The sequence below is a fragment of the Malaclemys terrapin genome, chromosome 1 (assembly GCF_027887155.1).
Source record: "Malaclemys terrapin pileata isolate rMalTer1 chromosome 1, rMalTer1.hap1, whole genome shotgun sequence".
Taxonomy (NCBI): Eukaryota; Metazoa; Chordata; order Testudines; family Emydidae; genus Malaclemys; species Malaclemys terrapin.
This window is the reverse complement of record NC_071505.1, coordinates 20,659,591-20,682,979: the sequence shown is the minus strand read 5'-3', so window position 1 is coordinate 20,682,979 and position 23,389 is coordinate 20,659,591. Positions and strand designations below refer to the sequence as shown.

At 40.0% G+C, this 23,389-nt stretch overlaps 1 protein-coding gene across 3 annotated transcripts in view; it reads right to left on the bottom strand.

The window, feature by feature from the left end:
• CACNA2D1 (calcium voltage-gated channel auxiliary subunit alpha2delta 1) overlaps positions 1 to 23,389 on the bottom strand; it is a 671,705-nt gene that overhangs the window by 355,290 nt on the left and 293,026 nt on the right. For all 3 annotated transcript variants that reach the window (XM_054017298.1, XM_054017306.1, XM_054017317.1), the window contains exon 4: positions 11,199 to 11,258. In XM_054017298.1, the coding sequence (XP_053873273.1) occupies positions 11,199 to 11,258 (60 nt within the window). The remainder of the gene's footprint in view (positions 1 to 11,198; positions 11,259 to 23,389) is intronic.

The following is a 23,389-nucleotide window of genomic DNA, read 5'->3' as shown; positions in this document are numbered from 1 at the left end:
AGCCCTGCACTGCCCTGACATCTAGAGAGAGAAGATGAAAACAAACGTTTGAATGGGGAAAAAACCTCATCTATTCTACTCCCCTCAAAATCTCAAAGCAAATCTATTTCCAGTTTCAAATAAATTTGGTTATTTCCTTCTTCCACTTCTGGGCACCTCACCTCAGCATATTCAGATTCCAGCCTTCTTGAAACAGAATTGCCAAATTGAAAAAAAAAAAAATATGGGGGAGGAGATTGCTGGGTTTTTCTTTTTTGGGAGGTGGTTTCTTGTTGTTTGCTTGCTTGTTTTCAAAAATATCACATGAGTTGAGAAAGAGAAAATATTGAAATTCTCACAAAAATCGTATCCTTTAAAGATTTTTCAACTCAATTTGCAGATCCAGGAGGTAATTCATAGTTTGGATACTTCTCAAATATCCAAGCTATTCAAATTGAACTGAATCTCCAAACCTTTTAAAGTGTGCTTTCATTCTGAAAAGTATCTATGTCAAAATGTCACCTTGGTACTTAACTGACTGGTTCCTTGCATATATTTAGAGATATATCTGTTTATTCTAGTGAAGACATAAGCATGTTTTTACTGCTTTTCTCCTATTAGCAGTGCAAAACCACTGCAGCTGAGTGAACTTAATTTTCTTCCTTCTCACACACCAACAGATTTGCTAACTAAATTCTAAATGAAGATAATGGGGTAGAACAGATGAAATTGGTGGTCTCATTTAACCTGCAGGACCTTCTTTAGTGATGATGAGGCACAAGAAGAAAAAGAAATTCATCTTGAGCTGGGTCACGCTGGCACGGCTTGCATTTATGGGAAAAATAATTTACTTTTTAAACTAACATTTGATTTGGAAATTGAGAAACAATACAAATGGAATCCCACAATGCCATTTTTAGAGTCACTTAGGATAGTAAAACTGCACTTTAAGTTTGTGATAAGTGATTCTTAAAGTAGCTACTACATCTGCCATTGGAATGTAGTATGGACAAAAAATAAATAATTAGTCCTATAATGGTGCTACCAAGTCATTTAAGACTCTTGGAAAAATAGGTACCAAGTCATTTAAGACAGCAGCCTGCCAGAAGCATCTCTTAACAGTACAGTAGGTTCTTTAAACTAAGCTAGAGAACCTGCAGGGTGCTAATAAATTGGGTACAATAGTACATTTTGCTTTTAATTAGATGTTTGTTCAGAAACCACATTAAACAATCATATCCAAAGAAGGTGATAATGCACATGTGTTTTCTCCAGTGGTGTCTAAAAGATGAAAAGATTTAAATTACACTGAGCCCAGCCACCTCCCACCCCTATCAGAAACAGCACACATTTTAATTAGCGCATGGTCAATATGTAGAGATGGTATGTGATGTCTGTTCACACTTTACATTTTTGAGATAAAGTGAGGTGTTTGAAAGATAAAATGACTGACTGACTGTTCATCTCCTCACCCTAAAAGCTTTCCTGGCACCATCCTTACCAGTGAATTTTCTCTTTTGGATGGATGTAATTTTTAAAATGACTTATATTAAAATGTTAAACTTCTGCAGTGAAGTTAAGCATGTAAAGAGGCACCAAAATACAAAGACCAAAAGAGGCATATTAGAAAACAGGATATGTCAGATTCAGCACTTTTCAAAAGGTGTTTTACGGTCCATAAACTCTTCTTTTCCCACCTGAAGTGATGCAGAGTTTGTTGAGGAGCTTCCTACAGTACTAGCAAGTCTAAAAGAGTAAATCTGAAGATCAAGGAGTTCAAAATTATAGGACTAAATCCTCAGCTATCAGTCTCATTGAGTCACTAGTGCAAGAACTTCTGAGAACACTGAACAAAGCACCGGAGGATAAACCATAAGGAGTAGTTGCCATTCTCAGAAAGATAGAAATTAAAGAGAAAAAAGGCCATAAGTGATCTAGTCTAGAATTCTAGTATTTACTTTCCTAGGGATTTAATCAGGCTTTATTCTCTACATACTTACACCAGTCAGGGCAATTCCACTGGAGTGCAGAGTTATTCTGGACTGACACCCTTCCAACAGTTCAAAATCTGGCCAAAGGAATTCATATATTTCTAAGTGAAAAAAAATAGTGTAAGGAGAACCAAGCCCTCATTTCTCTCTAATGGCACATTTGTCTAGGCCAAATTTCAATCCTATCACATTGTCATAAAACTTCTAAATTAAGAGCTCTACCTCCTTGCCAGTTGTTGCCATCCTACATAAAGGATGGTGAAAAAGGTTCAAATACACTAGGAACTGAATTAAAACGGATTTTAAAAAAATTGGAAGACATTTCAGTTAACTTAAGGGAAAAGAATCACAACTTGAGTTCAGTCCAGGTACTGATAGAAAGACTGTAATTGAGATATTTCCTACCCAATTTAAAACAGGCAGTACTGGAAATCTTTTTCCTGTAACACTTTGAGCCCATTTCCACAGACCAAAAGGTTAGGATGATTTGGATAAGCATCAGAGAAACATCAGAACAATCTACATGACTGCTCATTTCAGCATGTTATGCTCCATTTTTATTTCTTCTCACCATCTTCATTATATGAGGCACAATTCCATGAGTGGGAAGACCACAAAGTGCACACACAGCTGACAGCAGAATTCCATTTTCACATTATCGCAGAGAGATATATGGCATGTCTCATTTAAATTATGCACAAATCAAAGATATGTGTCACATAAGTGAAGGTAGCACAGGGCCCTTCAGAGGAAAACAAATTCTTCTCCCTATGACCATGACCATCTGTCTGTCAATTTAAATTAATCACACTGAGTTATCATCTCAATCACATATATCTCAGAAGCACAGTGCCCGATCCAAAAACCACTGAAATCAATGGAAGTCTTCCCATTTATTTCAATAGGCTTTGGATCAGGCCCTGTTGTGAAGCCATAGAAAAGACTGATACATATCAGCAGGGGCCTGATTCTCCATTGCCTTGAGCCATTTATGTTTTTAATCATATTTCTCAACTCCACCTACTTTCCACCTGCAGTCACTGGGCTTAGTTCTCTGTTCCCCTGCAGCTGTGTAGACATTTATACCAGTGACAGTGGGCAGGAAATGGTACCAAATCGGAATGGTAGCTTTTCCCACATACTTTGCACTGGTGCAATTGACTATAAAAGATACTGAGTAACAGAGAGGCTGGACTACTTTGTATAAACACGAATGGCTACATGAGGTACAAATCAGTGAAGAACTGAACCCCAACTCTGCCTCTGATGTCTGATTTATTTCCGCCATCTCAGAAGTTGAAAGATCAGGTTTGGCAACCTGCCTCTTTTAACAAGGCAATGAACAATACAATTGGCAAGATTTTCAGCTGGTGTTTTTAAGATACAACTTTTTTGGTGCTGACTCAGTGTTCATGAAAGATAACAGACAGCCCTGGAGACTGAAGTCTTCAATCCATAGGAGAGGTCAAGCAAAGCAAGCTCCCGCTATTGCTCCCCCTAATATGTATCTACCCTGACTGAAAAGGATCACCTCTCATGGTAGGAGAATAGATTAATCTCAATTATAATTTCTATCCTTTGCCTCTCTGCTGAGCAACTTTTCATTACCGTTTTATGAAACCAACCTTCTCTTCAAGAAAACTAGAAAGGTATGAAAATACATGTTCCACAACAACATTTTTGTGACCTTTTCTCTGTGCCTCAAATTTAAGCTCAACTGATACTCAAACTCTGGCCTATTTTTAAATCAAACCAAATATTATATCTGAAATACTAAGATACAGGGAATTAAGATGGTCCCTAAAGAGTCCAGAACAATACCATTGTTTAAAAGATAACACACTGAAAGGAATTTTTAAGAGACTCTTTTTACATGATAATTAATTCCTAGAAGTCTTCATTGCAGTCTTCTTATACATAAGTGGATGCTAATAAGCCATGCAGAAAGACTCTGCTTGTTAAAATACAAATGAGATATTCCTTATGTTTATACATGTGTAAGTACAATTAATATTATGGACCCAACTGGAAAGAAAATTGCTTTAGCTAACAAACCATTGCAATGCAATCAAATGTGATACCAAATGTAATTGTAAGAGATCCATTTGGGGAATCAAGAAATTATTTCAATACAGAACATGTCCCCTCTACACACACTATTCCTTCTCTTTTAAAAAGCCCCTGAAATCCAAAAGAATAATTGAACTATCACAAGTGACAAAAAATATCTTCCTTTCAGTCTTCAAAATCTCAAGAAATTCAAAGTAGCAACTGATGAGGTTTGGTTGATTTGATGGCTGCATTAATACGAACTAATTTTAAAGTACATTTTTTGTTTCTCCAGCTCTATATTCAGCTAGGGAATTGCGTGCTGCCGGGAATAAAGGAAATGGAGAAGGGCAGTGAATTAAGTGGGCCTTTTTTCTTTTTCTCGTTATGTTCCTGCTGTTCAATATTTTGGATTCTTCTTCATAGTGTTCACATAAGTCTCTGGAGACCTAACACTTTCATGAGGCACATTGTATTTTATGGCCTTAAAGGTAACTTCAGATCAGATATATATTAATTGGCATTGTATTTAATCAGAAAAAACTATATTTTACAAACCAATATTTAATTAAAGCTGCCCTCCTTTACTCCAGAAAATATCCAGGATCTCTAATATTCCTTTGAAATGTTAAGGCACCTTTTCAGTAATTATTCCCACTACCCCAATGTTAAATTATTGATGAGAGACATTAAGAAGTTATTAGACTCTTTACAATAGTTAAAAACTCTAAAGCATTCATGTTAAAATGGATTTTTAAAAGAAATTCTGTAAAAAAAGAATTTGGTTTCTATTATATTTATGATTTCTAAACATTCCTGTGTAATAAAGGTTTATTGGCAATGTGCCTACATCTTAATAAAATTCAACTTACATAGAGTAAAATTCACTCCACATAAACCCAGAGTGTTTGGGCTCTATGGTTCTGATCCATTGCCCAATGAAGCCAATAGAAATATCCATTGGCTTCAGGCTTTATGAAGGTTGAATCCCGGATGGGGAGATCCACCCTCTGGGATAAGATGCTGGGCTTGTCACGCAGCCCCTCTATCTGCTATTCGAGGCCATGGGTTGGAACAGTGACCACAGTTCCTCTGTGCTGGTAATGCAGAGCATCAGGGGAACTAGTTTCATGTAAGAGCCCAGTCCATATTCACATTCTTAACTTTAATGACGTAAGAAGTCCATCCTGATGTGTAGAAAGAATAGTAAATATGGCAGGCGACCAGCTTGGCTAAACAGTGAAATCCTTGCTGATCTTAAACGCAAAAAAGAAGCTTACAAGAAGTGGAAGATTGGACAAATGACCAGGGAGGAGTATAAAAATATTGCTCAGGCATGCAGGAGTGAAATCAGGAAGGCCAAATCACACTTGGAGTTGCAGCTAGCAAGAGATGTTAAGAGTAACAAGAAGGGTTTCTTCAGGTATGTTAGCAACAAGAAGAAAGTCAAGGAAAGTGTGGGCCCCTTACTGAATGAGGGAGGCAACCTAGTGACCGAGGATGTGGAAAAAGCTAATGTACTCAATGCTTTTTTTGCCTCTGTCTTTACAAACAAGGTCAGCTCCCAGACTGCTGCTCTGGGCAGCACAATATGGGGAGAAGGTGACCAGCCCTCTGTGGAGAAAGAAGTGGTTCGGGACTATTTATAAAAACTGGACATGCACAAGTCCATGGGGCCGGATGCGCTGCATCCGAGGGTGCTAAAGGAGTTGGCGGATGAGATTGCAGAGCCATTAGCCATTATTTTTGAAAACTCATGCCGATCGGGGGAGGTCCCAGATGACTGGAGAAAGGCTAATGTAGTGCCCATCTTTAAAAAAGGGAAGGAGGAGGATCCGGGGAACTACAGGCCAGTCAGCCTCACCTCAGTCCCTGGAAAAATCATGGAGCAGGTCGTCAAGGAATCAATTATGAAACACTTAGAGAAGAGGAAAGTGATCAGGAACAGTCAGCATGGATTCACCAAGGGGAAGTCATGCCTGACTAACCTAATTGCCTTCTATGATGAGATAACTGGCTCTGTGGATGAGGGGAAAGCAGTGGATGTGCTATTCCTTGACTTTAGCAAAGCTTTTGATACAGTCTCCCACCAAGTTAAAGAAGTATGGGCTGGATGAATGGACTGCAAAGTGGATAGAAAGCTGGCTAGATCGTCGGACTCAACGGGTAGTGATCAATGGCTCCATGTCTAGTTGGCAGCCGGTTTCAAGCGGAGTGCCCCAAGGGTCGGTCCTGGGGCCGGTTTTGTTTAATATCTTTATTAATGATCTGGAGGATGGTGTGGACTGCACTCTCAGCAAGTTTGCAGATGACACTAAACTAGGAGGCGTGGTAGATACACTGGAGGGTAGGGATCGGATACAGAGGGACCTAGACAAATTAGAGGATTGGGCCAAAAAAAACCTGATGAGGTTCAACAAGGACAAGTACAGAGTTCTGCACTTAGGACGGAAGAATCCCATGCACTGCTACAGACTAGGGACCGAATGGCTAGGTAGCAGTTCTGCAGAAAAGGACCTAGGGGTCACAGTGGACAAGAAGCTGGATATGAGTCAACAGTGTGCTCTTGTTGCCAAGAAGGCTAACGACATTTTGGGCTGTATAAGTAGGGGCACTGCCAGCAGATCGAGGAACATGATCGTTCCCCTTTATTCGACATTGGTGAGGCCTCATCTGGAATACTGTGTCCAGTTTTGGGCCCCGCACTACAAGAAGGATGTGGAAAAATTGGAAAGAGTCCAGCGGAGGGTAACAAAAATGATTAGGGGTCTGGAGCACATGACTTATGAGGAGAGGCTGAGGGAACTGGGATTGTTTAGTCTCCAGAAGAGAAGAATGAGGCGGGATTTGATAGCAGCCTTCAACTACCTGAAGGGGGGTTCTAAAGAGGATGGAGCTCGGCTGTTCTCAGTGGTGGCAGATGACAGAACAAGGAGCAATGGTCTCAAGTTGCAGCGCGGGAGGTCCAGGTTGGATATTAGGAAACACTATTTCACTAGGAGGGTGGTGAAGCACTGGAATGCGTTACCTAGGGAGGTGGTGGAGTCTCCTTCCTTGGAGGTTTTTAAGGCCCGGCTTGGCAAAGCCCTGGCAGGGATGATTTAGTTGGAGATTGGTCCTGCTTTGAGCACGGGGTTGGACTAGATGACCTCCTGAGGTCCCTTCCAACCCTGATATTCTATGATTCTATGATCCTGAAATGCTTTGCAATCTGTATGTATTGTCTCATCCTTGCACACCAAAAACCCACAATCAATTCAGTGGAAGTGGGTCTTGCCCACATGCTCAAAGTCTAACTGATCACCATATTTGAGGTCAAGAAGGAATTTTCCCTGGGGTCAGATTGGCAAAGATCCTTGGGGGTGGGGAGAAGGGTTTCGCCTTTCCCTGGATCATGGGGCATGGGTCACTTGCAGGTTTAAACTAGTGTAAATGGTGGATTCTCTGTAACTTGAAGTCTTTAAATCATGATTTGAGGACTTCAATAACTCAGCCAGAGCCATGGGGTCTATTACAGGAGTGGATGGGTGAAGTTCTGTGGCCTGCAATGCGCAGGAGGCAGACTAGATGATCATGAAGGTCCCTTCTGGCCTTGAAATCTATGAATCTGAGAGTTAGGTGAACACAGAATGCAGGTTTGGTCCTTTAGGGCCTGATTCAAAGACCACTGATATCAGTGGAAACACCCATCCTGAATTCAGCGTATAATGGATTGGGTCTTAATATTGTTCGCTTTAAAATACCAAACTTAACCCTCAGCTTCAAGTTGCTCTTTACTGACTCAATCTTGCTAACTCAGGGTTGAAAATGGAACCCTACCCCTTTGTTTACACAGTTCACTGAGAAAATGTTAGTTCTCTACCAGCTCTAGGCCACATCTCCCTCTACTTACTCCATAGTCTCCATCTTCTTAAACAGTGGGACAAATCCAGTGTACACCACCATGCAATCCCAGCAAAATCAGTCTCTTCTGTCAAAAGCTTCCCTTTCTGAAATAGGTTAGCTCTTATACTTGGCATAGCCCTAAATAGTCACTTTTGTGTTGTTTGTTTGGACACCAAACACCTGAATCATAACTTTCCAGATGCCAGCTAGGTTTGTTATTGATACATTCCCTGACTTTGGGGATGGGGGATGGGAGGAGAGGAATCTCTCTCGAAGCAGTTCAAGTAAAATAAATATTGATCTGACACTCTACTAAAATGTCCCAAATTCTGAGCTTCTGAGCATTGAAAAAAGTGAAGTTCATTTACTTTTTGCCTGCAGTTCTTGTGTAGTAACAATTCTCACTTTCACCTGAAAAATAAAGCTAGAAACTAGACATATTATAAGAAAGTCTTCTCTCATGGAACTAGAGATCATTAAAAAATGAGGCCTCTTTCCGCAAGAGAGTCTCTCTTTGTTTTCATCCAAAACTGAATTTCATCTACATTCTTCCTAACCATCCCCACCCCCCCAAAAAAGTCAGAATTTTTACTAGCTCTACATTAAACTATCAGCAGAATTAACCAGAAAGAGTTTTGGGTACGTTTGGATAAACTTTCAGTTTTCCGAGTCCTCTCTGAACTGAACCTTTGGAGATTTGCCCTACACCAATTATTTTAGCATCACCTAATTATCCAAGGATACTAGATCTCTGTCCCAGTACAATTCTAGCTCAGACACAAAACCTTGGAAACTTAGTATATTTTAAACACTTCCTTGTTCCAACCTTAGTATATTTTACATACTTTTGTTGTGTAATTGTGCACAAATATTTACATTCAGAACAAGTTGTTATGACAGATGCTCTGACACTTTTCCTACTGGCACACTTCTAATACCTCTACACAGACCTCAGAACTTATGTCATGTCTTTTACCCTCGCTCCCCTCAGTTTCTTCCACTGAAATCAACCCATATAGTCTCTCTGTAAGAGTGAGACTCCCATGTTATATATGTATATTTGTGCTTGTTTTGTTTTTTCTTTTACCCTCCAAAACCCCGCAGGCTATCATTGTTCTACAATATGGCTGTCAAGACCGTTGCTGAGCATGAGCTAATTAAAATCAGCAATAGACTGTGTCCAAAAAAGCTTGTTTCTCTTGTGATTCATATGCATGGTGCTGAAGGGGCTTTAATAACCCAAAAGCAAATCCTAGAAAAGAAACAACTCCATAAAAGACACTCTGGAACCACAAATACAATAAGAATCAGAGTCCATTGAAAGCCTTCTACAGTACAGCTTCTGTTTCCAAAACAGTCATTAGGAGAATGAATCTTGCAGTGAAAAATAAGTTTATCAAAAAGATCTGTGCGCAAGCTAATTTGATCAGGCATTTTCTAAAAAGTAGGCCAGAAGAGAAGAAAGATTACTTCTGGCTAAAATGGAACAAATTAAATTATAAGACGCTTAATACATTTATTTTCAATTTAATTGCATAACCTAATGTCAAGGTTATTATATTCTGCACGGTGTTCTCATCCTAACTCAAAACAGTAAAGCACAAGCTTGGTTTGCAGCTAATTTATTACAAATCCAACTGCAGACTCTTTTGGCCTATGAGATATGCACAGATTGTGATTGCCTTAACTCTAACTCCAGCCACTGCCTGAGCTGCGTGCATGAATATAAAATTACATTTCAAAAATTACTTTGAGATCTCTCCTTGGCGATGAATTTTGATGAGACCAGAAGCTTTCCTGAAGGAAGTATGACAATCTGCATCTTTCCCACTGAAGGTGAAAGGCAAAAGAAACAAAGCAAAGCCCAGAGACAGTGCTAGCCAGGGGGCACAAGTGCCTAGTGTAGCAGTAAAAGAGTGCATGATCAAACATAGTATCTAAAACTATCCACGCCCTTATGCACAGAGACCACCAAAACAGCAGACTGTTGCTCATTAGTGATCCAAGCTCTTCTGAGCTAGTTACAGGATCTGAATTTGGCCAGGACCTAAGTCATTTTTTTAACTCTCTCTCTCTCTCTCTCTGTGGGCCCTACCAAATTCATGGCCATGAAAAACACGTCACAGACTGTGAAATCTGGTCTCCCCTGTGAAATTTGAGACCAGCATTTATAAAACTGGGGGTCCTGATCCAAAAGTGGGTTGCGGGGGGATTGCAAGGTTATTTTAGGGGGGATTGTGGTATTGCCACCCTTACTTATGAGCTGCCTTCAGAGCTGGGTGACCAGAGAGCGGCAACTGCTGATTGAGAGCCCAGCACTGAAGGCAGCAGCACAGAAGGGTGGCAATACCATACCATGCCCATGTGCAGTGAGTTTGTGTTTGGGACAAAGGATGTTCAAGTCACATGGCAGAGGATATAAAAAGTCAACTGCATCATCTCCATTTTGTCTTCAGTTCTGCTTCTTACTGAAGTAACTTCTCTACAAATGGAAGCTTAGAATAAAGGACTGATAGCCCATCCACGCTTTGTATGTGTTCCAAAGGAACTTTACAAGCTAGCAAACTCACCAGTGCTGCTAAGAACCTGATGCATAGAACTTTGGAGTCCCTAAATGTATCTGATTGTTTTGACCATTTAACAATTCTCTTCTCGTTCTTTTCTTTTATAATAAACCTTTAGATTTAAATACCAAAGGATTGGCTGGCAACGTGGTATTTTGGGTAAGATCCAAACTAATATTTATCTGGTAATGTGGCTGGTCCTTTGAGAAGCAGAAGCACATTTAGTATAGTGAATAGAGTTTTAAGTAACTTCTCACTTTACTAGACCTATTTGCTGATTGGGAGCCAGAGACTGGAATGCAATAAAGGGGGGCTGTGTGATTTATTTTTTCTAGCTTCTTGATAACCAGCGTAGGGGATCAGGACCACAGTTTTGTGGCTGGTTGGTGAGTCTAACTACAATGTTAAACATCAGTTTTGGGAGAACCTGCTTTCCTTTTTGCAGCCTGCCCTGCCCTTGCATTTTCAATATGGGTTACCCTAGGTACCTTGAGTCACACCACTGTCCTACAGAAACTGATTTAACTCAAACGTATTCGTGGTTCATTGCAAAGCAAATTAGCACATGTACAGCACTGATTCTTTCAATCAGGCCGCACCCATGTTTTCAGGGGAACAGATCCCTGCTGACACAGCTGTATTGACAAGTTAAATTTGCAAGAATAGAGTGACAGTTGTAAAGTGGGAAATTTTTGAAAAGGCAGAGGAGGGAAAAGTGAAAAAAACTTACCCCAAACTCATCCCTCCACTGATGTGCTGCTTGAAATGTCTCTGCTTCTTTTGCAAGGTTCTGAGGAAAAAGAAAGAGACATTTATTTTGGTGTTTTCAATACTTGTCTTAATATAATGATGCTTGTAAACAATGGTCATTATAGGAATACCTATTTTTCTAACCCTCATAACATCTAGCTGCATAACGGTATCAACATGACAATGAGATATAACAGGTGCTAGGCCGATTTCAGTGTATAATTTCTTAAATTTCTTATTTATTTATTTTTTGTGGGGACACTAAATTTGATGAACAAATATGAGATCACTGTGAAGACTTTTAAAGATGCCTGTCTACAAGTGGGATGTACTCAATATATTGGACCCTCTGCTGCACATCCAGTTGAGCCCACAGGGTGAAGACCAGGGCACCTGTATAAAGCCCAAGAAATAATGCCTTACTCAGGTTGTTCACCCTGCAATGGTGTGTGAGAAACAATAATATGCAGTTATTTGTAACATAATATAATACATCCTGCAGGAAGGACACTGGGCTTTGGAAAAGAGGCATTGCCATACTGGATATTAATGATCTTCCACCTCATCTCTTCTTGGCTGCTAGCTCAGCCTGTAGACTTGAACAGTAACTGCCATTTCAGTGAGATTTCCACATTATTTTCATCTGCCTAATACCAATTACTATTACAAGCATTTATTTGTTACCCATCACTGTGGTGACATAGATATCACAAGATATTCTGAGCTATTAGATATCATGACATGATTAAGTTGCCTCCTTCATAGGTTCCACTTTGTGTTTCATCTCCTTTCCTGTCTAGTCACTGTAAAACTCGTCTCTCTCACCAACAGAAGTTGGTCCAATAAAAGATATTACCTCTCCCAACCTGTTTCTCTAATATCCTGGGACCAACATAGCCATAACACTGCATATTCACTGTAAAGCAATTTGCACCTGAATTGCCCCTCTCTGAGGGTACATCTACACTACAGCGGGGAGTCGATTTAAGATACGCAAATTCAACTACGTGAATAGCGTAGCTGAATTCGACGTATTGCAGCCGACTTACCCCGTTGTGAGGACGGCGGCAAAATCGACTTCTGCCGCTTTTTGTCGGCGGCGCTTACTACCACCTCCGCTGGTGGAGTTAGAGCGCCGATTTGGGGATCGATTGTCGCGTCCCGACGGGACGCGATAAATCGATCCCCGAGAGGTCGATTTCTACCCGCCGATTCAGGCGGGTAGTATAGACCAGACCTAAGTCAAGGAATTCTTTCACCCAAAATTTCAGAAATCCAACACTTGTAGTAAAGTTCTTATCAACCCCATCCCTCTATGGTGCTCAACTCACATACATTTACCTAAAGGGTAAAGCTGAATTCCTAATCAAATCCGTTAGGAAACACGGGAGTTACAATACTAGAGCAAGCCTCTGACCCTATCTAGTTTGTTGTCCTCCCTCTGACAGTAACCAGTTCCTGATACATCAACAGGCTCGGACAATAAACTATTTATGCAAACATCATGACCTTAGTCAATGTAATCAATGCATGACCACTGGAGCAGATCATTCTCTGTAGTATGACGATTGACATCCCTTGTTACTTTTTAACCTAGACACTGTAGTTGTAACTGTTTTTTCCTCATACACGTAAATACATAATACTTTTTTTTTAAATCTCATTAAGTTATTTACTTCTTTCTTCTTCTTAAGTGATATTGCTATAGGTACACTCTCTTTATATATATTTAATGTATTTATTTAAATGTGTTGCCTTTCAATTTTATTATGCAATAAGGGTCACGGTGAAGGGAGAATGACTATCCCTTCGGATTCTTCTTGTGTCAAAATGTTATAATCCTTTTTATTTATTTTTCATTTTAAAACCCTCCTCATATGTAATTCCCAAGACTTTTCTGGTTCCCCTCTCTAGACATTTCCCTTTTTCAGCTATGCTCTGAGATGAGGTAATACAAAATTAATACTCAATTGAGTAAAAACATGCGATTATATTTTCTGTTGCTCCTTTTGCTCACCCAAGCATTGTAATCACTATATAGACTAGTTGTGCACATGCTGACCAGGACTACTCCAACTTTTCCTTGACAGGTTCTACCTAATTCATAATCAGTGTTTCTGAAAAAGTCTCTTTCTCTAACATGCATTCCCTTGCACTTATCACCATTAATTTAATCTGCCATTATGTTACCCAATCACTAAGATTTATTAGATACTAGAAATAATGTGTTTGCGAGCATATATTTCTGCATAAATTTTACCACCTAAATACTTACCTCACATTATAGGTGGGGTTAATAGCACCACCTATTAAGGTTGCCAGACACTTCCCGCTATAAGACCATGGAAAAAAACAATGAGAAGTACTTGTGGCACCTTAGAGGCTAACAAATTTCTTTAGGCATAAGCTTTCATGGGTTAAAACCCACTTCAGCAGCTGCATGGAGTGGAAAATACAATAGGAAGATATATATACAGTACATGAAAATATGGGAGTTGCCTTACCAAGTGGGGAGGTCAGTTCTAATGAGACAATTCAATTAAAGTGGGCTATTATCAACAGATCAAAAATCACTTTTGAAGTGGTAATCAGGGTGGCCCATTTCAAACAGTTGACAAGAAGGTGTGAGTAATAGTAGGGGAAAATTAGCATGCGGAAATTAGTTTTTAGTTTTTGTGGTGACCCATCCACTCCCAGTCTTTATTCAGGCCTAATGTAATGGTGTCTAGTTTGCAAATTAATTCCAGTTCTGCAGTTTCTCGTTGGAGTCTGTTTTTGAAGTTTTTTGGTTGAAGAATTGCCACTTTTACATCTGTTATTGAGTGTCCAGGGAGGTTGAAGTGTTCTCTGACTGGTTTTTGAATGTTATAATTCTTGACGTCTGATTTATGTCCATTTATTCTTTTGCGTAGAGACTGTCCGGTTTGGACAATGTACATGGCAGAGGGGCATTGCTGGCACATGATGGCATATATCACATTGGTAGATGTGTAGGTGAACGAGCTCCTGATGGTGTGGCTGATGTGGTTAGTCCTATGATGGACCATCAGCGGCTCGTTCCCATGCTCAGAAATTTGACAGAGGACTGGCCTTTTCCCAACCCTATGAAAATCTGCCCATATATGGTCAAGTTACAAGCCTCTGTGAGAGAAGGGGGACAGTGTGGAAAAACAGTTCACACATGCGCAGTAAAGACTGGCTAGAGCTTTGCAACTAATAAATGCGGATGATTTCATCTGCACCAAGCATGCTCCAGTCCAGGGCTAAGCAGGAAATTATCTGCAATTACAGCTCTGGCTGCTGCAAGCTGGGGCCAGGCTGGCACCAGAACTAAAAGCAGGGAAGTTTTCTTTTCTGTGCTCTCAATCTCCCCATGCTGGTGTCCAGGCAGCAGGGAGGAGGAAGCTTCCTGCTTGGAATGCACAGGTACCTTCTGGCATTTCCTACATTTTGAGGACTTGACTTTGCAGCCCTAATAGTGTTCTTTTAATGTAGCTTTGATTTGGGGATTGTGTGTGTGTGTTTGTTTGGGGTTGGGGTGAGGGTGAAACAGAGATGTAGATATAGATGTTTCATGCAAGTCCTCACACAATCTGTGGAGAACTCCCACTACTAACTGCTTTAGCACCCTCTCTTTAAATTCCTCTTCAGACTTTGTAATGAGAGTAGGACTTCTGTGAAACACCAAAGGAAGTGCACAAGGATATCAATAAACGCATTTCCATATGTTTATTGCACAAGAAAAACCTTTCTAACTGGCCTTTGTTACAAGGAAAAGGTAATTCAAAGACCAATCCTTCATTTTAATATCCAACTCAGGCAAAACAGTGTAAAGGAGGTATGTTATTGGAGATATGTTCTTAGAGGGAAGAAAGGGGACTAGATGGCTCAGGGCGATTGATAACAGGATTCTAAAACTCTCTGATCCTAGTAATCTATTTGAATCTAGTTCAGATCAATAGTGAATAAAATTCATTACCCTCTGATGACATCTTGGTCTCTATGGGACAGATCCAAAGTCAGTTAAAGTCAATGGAAAGATCCCCATTGACAATAGGTTTTGGATCAAATCTTACATGAAATGAATTGGTGGTGTCAGTTTCATTTCCAGTTGACCGATAGCAACAATAGTTTTATCATGTGGAAATTGTCACTTTTGTTTGCAGTCTCAGCAAAGAGGCCAAGACCTGAATGATCACCACCCTGCTGGTGGTGCCTTTAGAAAGGAGTTTGACCACAGTGGTTGGTGGGAGACTAATAAGACGCTTCCATTGGTGCTGTCAGTGTTGGACCAGCACTATGGACAGAGGAAGTCAAACTCCTGGACTGACAGGCTGGCACATTTCACAAGCATTGCATTCATTTTAACTCATTATTATTATTTACTTGCAATCATCCTATAAACAATGTCAAAGCCTAGCCTGTTCGACTGCCAAAGAAGAGCTGTGCCCCCTCTACTGTGTTAGGCAATTCAAACTATTCATAGCTAATAGGAAATTACTGATGTCTTATCAGCATTTCCACCCACAATTACCTTCCAACTGGCCAACTTCCATATTTGCAAAACAAAAACAATTCCATTATAACATGATTCATTATGCTGGGACAAAGCATGGCTTGCCCCCATAGAACTCATTAGATTAATTCATTACCTGTAATACCTCAATGTGATAATGCACTGGCATAATGCAATGGGATGGGGATTATAAATCCCCATTTCTTTACTCGATACAGCCAGTTCTGCATCAAGTTGTAGAGGATGTGCTCTGATGAGCTATAGCTGGTTAAGCCATGTTTTATAATAATATAGCAAAGTGTGACCTCACCATACAAAACTATACAACACAGATATTTATTTGTATTGGGCTCCTTACACATGCCTCAATATACCCTTGAAGGACAGCTCTGAATTGCTTCTGGTTTATAGAGAGACAAGAGGAACCCAAATGAGCCAAATTGGTAAACGGGTTACAATGGAGGAATATCTGTTTGCATTGTCCATACTAAGGATTTCAGAGAAAGTAAGGAGCAACCAGACATGAACCAGACATGAGCCTCTCTTTGAAATCTGTAGAGACTCTTGTTTAACAAGTTGTTCATTTTCCAAATAAAAACAATCAACCCTAAATAATAAAGCTACTTACCACTTCTGTAGCATTTTATAAATGTAGATCTCAAAACACCTTAAAAATGTCTACCCACCTTTACATCTACATTTTGAATTTGGAGAAACTGACACACAGAGAGGTAAAGCCCCACATTTACAAAAGTGGCATTTAATTCCAGCTGCCCAATATTAGACAGCTGGGTCCCAATTTTCTAAGATGTTCCCTCATCTCCAACTGCAGATGTTCACCTCTGGAAATCAGGCCCTAGTTATGCAAAGCTGGGCATGCAAACTCACGGCCCCTTTAGAAAACTTAGGTCAAAGCTACTTGCCAAAAGTCATATGAAGTCATTGTCAAAAAAGTGAACAGAACCAAGGTCTCCCCATTGTAAGTCTATTGCTCTATTCACTAGACTACACTACTTTTCCCCCATCAACTGTTCTAGTCCCCCTGTCCTCTGATGTCATGCCTTGTTGTGGCGGGACAGCTTGCATGCTCTAACGATCCCCAGAGTCTGTGTCAGTGGGGGCTTTTGCTCCTGGCAGATTCAACCATGCCAGACTGGTCTGTGGGGGAGGGGGCAGACAAAACAGACACCCTGGCCCTCCAGGTTGGGGGGTAGGCCAGGGCTCACAACCCTATCCCGTAAAAAACAAAATATGTTACAGAAACAGCAGCAGAGAAATTGACTATTACAGTGTGTGATGGCCTTCAGGAGTCAATGACCCGTAGGCCTGCCAGTGGTGAAAGCCAAAAGGAAGCCACTGGCATGAAGACTGAAGTGCTCAACCCCAACATAAAAAACAAACTTGTTTTTGGAATGTACCAACAATGTACAAAACAGAGAAGCTTGTTCAGGTCACAGCAGAGATGAGATGCTACAACTAATACATCCTGGGTGTCAGCAAGAGCAGATGGACAGGATCAGGAAGATTAACAACAGCCTCGGGAGAAACTCTGCTGTATTCTGGATGGGATGATGGGCAACACCATGAGGGTTTTGCCATCCTTTTGAAGAGGGGAATGGAGCAGTCTCTGCTTGAGTGGAAATCCATCAGCAGCAAACTTATGAGAGCCAGACCAAAAGGAAAACACAAAAATATCATCCTGATTCAGTGTCAAACAAAGACAGGGCAATGAGAAGACATGGGTGTGGCACCATGAATGAAAACAGAGAGAGACTTGTTGATATCTGCAATATGAATGACCTAGTCATCGGCGGAACCCTATGTGAACATTGTGAAATTCACAAGCTGACATGGTGTTCTCCAAATGGCAGAGACAAGAACCAGATTGACCAAATTATGATCAACGGCAAATGGCGATGCTCACTGACAGATTTGAAAGTGAAAAGAGGAGCAGATGTTGACAGCGACCACCATCTTGTGATAGCCTCCACGAAGCTAAAACTGAGAAGTGTGTGTCCACCAAACAAGGGACATAGATGTTATGATGTTGACAAACTAAAGCCCCCTGAAATACAGAAAGCCTGTGTTCTGCGGTTAAAGAACAGGTTTCGGGCATTTGCAGACCTTGACGAATAGGAGGGGGACGCAGATGAGGAGATCAACAAGATGTGGGACAAAGTAACAATAATCTATAAACAGAGCAGTGAAGCCTGTCTAGGGTACAGGCAGAAGAGAAGAAAGGAATGGATTACATTCAGGACATGGAACACCATAGAAACCAGACGAGCCCTGAAGAAAAAAGTTTTAGACACAAAATCCCAGAAGCTAAAGGATAAATACCACAAGCAGTAGAGCAAGGCAAACTGGAAGGTCCAACACCTTGTGAAAATGGACAAACAACATTATATTGATAACCGGCAACATAAGCAGAGGATGCAGCTGTTCGTGGTGAACAAGGAACTGTTTACAAAATGATGTGGCTTATCAGTGGTAAATGGCAGACACCAAGAAACACTCATCAGGGACAAACAAGGCCACCTACTGGCAACAGAAAAAGAACATGAAATGCTCTGGACAGAGCATTTCAAAGAATTGCTGAACAGGGAGCCACCTAAAGAGGAAGCAAACATCCAGGAGTCAGAAGACGACCTTGATATCAACACAGACTCCTCAACTAAGGAAGAGATCATTCAAGCCATCAAATCCTTAAAAAATGGGAAAGCTCCTGGCAAGGATAACTTGAATGCAGAATTGTTCAAGGTAAATCCTGAGTTAGCAGCATTTATCCTGGCCCCTGTATTTACATCAGCCTGGGAAAGGGAAAAAGTGCCATATGAGTGGACCAACGGGATAATAGTGAACATACCAAAGAAAGGAACTCTCAGTGATTGCAATAACTGGCATGGTATCACACTTATCTGTGCCAAGCAAAGAATTTTGTAAAATCATAGTCCAGCATATATCCAAGGCAGTTGATAGCATTCTCAGAAAAGAGCAAGCCGGTTTTCAGAAAGGGCATGGATGCACAGACCAGATCTTCACTCTATGAAACATAACAGAACAATGCTTAGAATGGCCACGGCAACACTATATAAACTTCATGGAATTTGAGAAGGCTTTTGATAGCATTCAAAGGAGCAGCCTATGGTGCATTCTGCGGGCATATGGAATCCCTCTCTGTATAATCAATGACATCAAAAGCTTCTATTTCAACTTTACATGCAGTGTTGATCACCGTGAGCTCAGTTTTGAAGTCAAAACAGTAGTACATCGGGGTGTGTCATGTCTGCAATCCTCTTAAACATTGCCATCGACTGGGTAATGTGGCTTACAACAGAAGACATGCTAAGAAGCATTAAATGCACACCCTTCTCATCCCTTGAAGACCTAGACTTTGCAGATGATCTCACTCTATCACATACCCAACACCATATACAAGAAAAAAAACAACCTGACTCAACACATTCAGCCAGCAAATTGGACAGAAAATCAACCGCAAGAAGACAGCTATCATGACCATTAATATTGCCTCACCATCACCAGTACGGATAGAGGATCACGTTCTCACCAATGTAGAAACATTCACATACTTGGGCAGCACTATCATCCAGGATGTAGAACAAGCCAGCACATCCAGAACAGAATCAGTAAAGCCAGGAACAACTTCAGGAGCTTAAATATAGCCTAGAAATCATCAAAATACAACACCTAAACCAAACTCAAGATTTACCAGAGCTGCGTACTTTCAATTCTACTTTATAGTGTAAAATGCTGGGGAATGAGAAAGTATGACATGGCCAAACTGTCTTCATTCCATACAACCTGCCTCAGAAAAATCCTTCATATCTTTTTGGCTCAGAACAATCTCTAACCAAGTCCTATGCACACAGTGCTGCCAAGAAGATATGAACACCATCATTACCAGGAGACATTGGAGATGGATTGGCCATGTGCTCCAGATGGAAACTGATTCCATCACCAGAATAGCAATAAGATGGACATCTGAAGGCAAGCGAAAACAAGGCCACCCAAAACCAACCTGTCGAAGAACTGTGGAAGCTGAGCTGAAAAACCTGTGGCACAGATGTGGAACCACTGAAAACTTGCCAGAAACAGACAGGAATGGAAGACCTTCACTCTTGCCCTAAATGCCAGAGGCATAATGGGAACATGATGATGATGATAATGATTGTTCTAGTCCCAACTATTGTCATACAAGTTGCCATTTTTAATGGTTAGAGTAGGGATAGTGAATCAGAACTGCAAGGATCTAAGATTTTGCAACTAATTTACAGTGTGATCACTAACAAGTCAATTATTCAACTTTACAAAGAAGGGTATCTTTGGATGAAAAGCAATGGAAGAACATCAAGAGTTGTATTATTTTTAAAATGCAATTAATATTTGACTGCATATTTTGTAAAGTTAAGTCATTCTCTCACACAGATGCTGTGCCTATTGTTCCGAGCAAGGAATACACTGTACCACTATTGTTGTAGGAGCATGCAGTCTAGAGAGGGAATGCTCTGTTAAAAGTATAATTTAGAAGACACGACTCCTGGATCATACACAGATGGACTGTGCAGCAAATTAGGAGTTATTTGTGCCCTTTTTTGTTCCTTGGTGATGTACAAGGACAACCTCAACTTTTCTCACACTCACCCCCAAGAATTTCAGCTTGCTTTTTAATCACAGAAATCTCAGGTCTTGCCTTCTTTCTTTCCTGGGAAGACTCTCTGGAGACCATGAATTGGACAGTGATGCAACAATAGGCTGAAACTTGAAAAAAGACTCAACACCGCCACCCCCATCAGAGGTGGGACGAGTAAGTTGAAGTTTAGCTTTGAACCTACTATGAGGCTACTAACCTACTGCAGATCCCCACAGGATTCTCCAGCAAAAACTGGGACACCAAGAGCTGATATTTTAAAGTTTAAAAAGAAGAGAGAAAGGGTCCCAAACAAACTTTTCTTTTTGCAAATTCATTTTTGATCATTTACATCACTATGTGTCTCAGTTTACCCATCTATAAAGGTGTGGTGAAGAAGAAAGTGTATAAAGTGTTTGGAAAACCATGACTGAATGGTGCTACAGAAACACTAAGTAATATTATTATCCTTTTGAGTAGATATACCATGATATAAAGAAAATTAATAAGGCCAGCATTTAGACATTATTTTAGGTCCCCATGGATGATGGGGAAAAAAATCTACTGTTACAAGGAGGAATATTTAAAAATATTGCATTGGGCGAATACTTGCCAGTGCTCTTACCTGCAATTATTTATATTTTTTATTTTTTAAAGAATCAGATCTGCTGTCCACTGTTTTCTTGATATGTGCCGTTCAACTATGCATTACCTTCAATAACCTTCAATTCAATCAGGCGACAATTATTAATATGAAAACAACTAGCCTTTGAAACACTGTCTCTGCTCAGAAGCAGATATTCTTATTCACACACTGAATTGTTGTTGTTACATTTCTTGTAATCTTTCCAACAGAGCTGCTACTCTAAAAGTAAAATATCCATTGTGGAAGACTAAGAAAATGCAAACAGATCCAAGGTTTATGTTTATTTCAACTTTTCTGTAACTTTTAAAGGGGTTACAAAAACCCACATAAATCCTACTAACTGTCAATCTTAGAACTGCCTGTTTTAAAGGTCTAGTCCCCAGATCCCCAAAAAGCCTTTGATGTACCATAGTCTGCAGGAACAAGACCTGAAGAAGCTTTATCTGATCCGTTGAAAGAGCAACTCCCTAAAAAGCCCATTCATCTTCTATCGTTCCCTTTTCTTGTCTGTCATATCTTTATCTCCCCCTAGCCAGCACAGACCTCTGTCAGTTCATGGCTCTATTACAATTATATTCAGTACAATGAAATCAATCTTCTTATGCTTTCCACCTCCTCCCCTCAAGTATTTCATCTTGAAATAATATTTGACTACCCCTTGGTACATTAAGCCATTATAAAATGTGTAATCCGAGAGTTATTAGACCTCAATAGTCTGACAAAAAGCTTTCTAAAATGCTGAATTCCAAGGAATTTTTTTTTAGGTCATTTAAAAAGAGATATGCCCAGGGAGAATGTAGCAGCATCACAGCTGGCTTCGAACAATTTAGAAATATAGAATGAACTTCAAATGCTGCTTTGGAGATATAATTCAAATACTCCATCCTGTTATGTATGAATAATACAGAAGACATAACTGTACAGTATGTGCAGATTATATATTCTATAAATAAAAGAACATATACTGTCACAAATATTAGTTTCCTTTAACTAATTATAAACGCCACACTACACAGGGAAATAATGGAAAGAAATGGGGTGGGGTAAAGCAGTTCCTGGCAAAAAGAAGCAAGAATGAAAGAATATTATGAGAATACTATTTTTAAAATGTTTTAATAAAATCTGATGAAGCATTGCACGATAAAAGAATTATTTATTTGTTCATAATACTGCTACTTTCTCTCTATTAAGCTGAACTTAATTAAACCACTCACATAGGACTAGATTCTGCTACCCTTATTCATGTATGGTACCTTACTCTGTAGTAATCCATTGCAGTAGATAGGACTATTTATAGAGCAGAGTACTACTCGTGAATAAATGTGGTTAAATGACCCCAAATCAGTGATACTCAGACTGAGGCTCGCGAGACGCAAGTGGCTCTTTAATGGATCTCCTGTGGCTCTTTGCAGCCCACTATATTAAAACACTGTGATTTAATTATTAACCAATCAGGATGTTTTACTATGTTATTAACTAATTGTAGTTGATAAAATAATACTTGGTCAGTCATTCTGCTATGAAAATAATTATATATAACTAAATATTTTCCCCATCATACTGTTTAAATACGAATACAGCACTACAGTAAATGAAACAATGAATTCACACTACTGTGGCTCTTTTGGGTAATGCTGATTGCTAATTTGGCTCCTGAACCACTGAGGTCTGAGTAATCACTGCCCTAAGTGATCATTCTTGCCATATTACAAATTTGACATGTTTTTTTCTGTGGGTAACTGCTATGAAGATAATTCATAGATTCCAAGGCCAGAAGGGACCATTGTGATACAGGAGGTCAGACTAGATGATAACACAGGTCACAGAACTTCCCCAAATATCCCCTACAGCAGACGTTTTAGAAAAACATCCCATCTTGATTTAAAAATGGTCAATGATGGAGAATCCACAATGACCCTTAGTAAATTGTTCCCATGGTTAATTACTATCACAGTTCAAAATGTATGCCTTATTTCCAGTCTGAATTTTTCTACCTTCAGCTTCCACCATTGGATCGTGTTATACCTTTCTCTGTTAAATTTAAGAGCCAATTATTAATATTTCCCCCCATATAGGTACTTACAGACTGTAATTAAGTCACCCCTTAACCTTCTCTTTGTGAAGCAAAAATATTGGAGCTCCTTATTTCTATCACTATAAGGCATGTTTTCTAATCCTTGAAACATTCACATGGCTCTTCTCTGAACCATCTCTAATATATCAACATCCTTCTTGAACTGTGGACAGCAGAACTGGACACAATATTCCAGTAGTGGTCACACCAGCGCCAAATATAGAGGTAAGTCAACCTCTCTACTGCTACTCGAGACTCCCCTATTTATGCATCCCGGGATCACATTA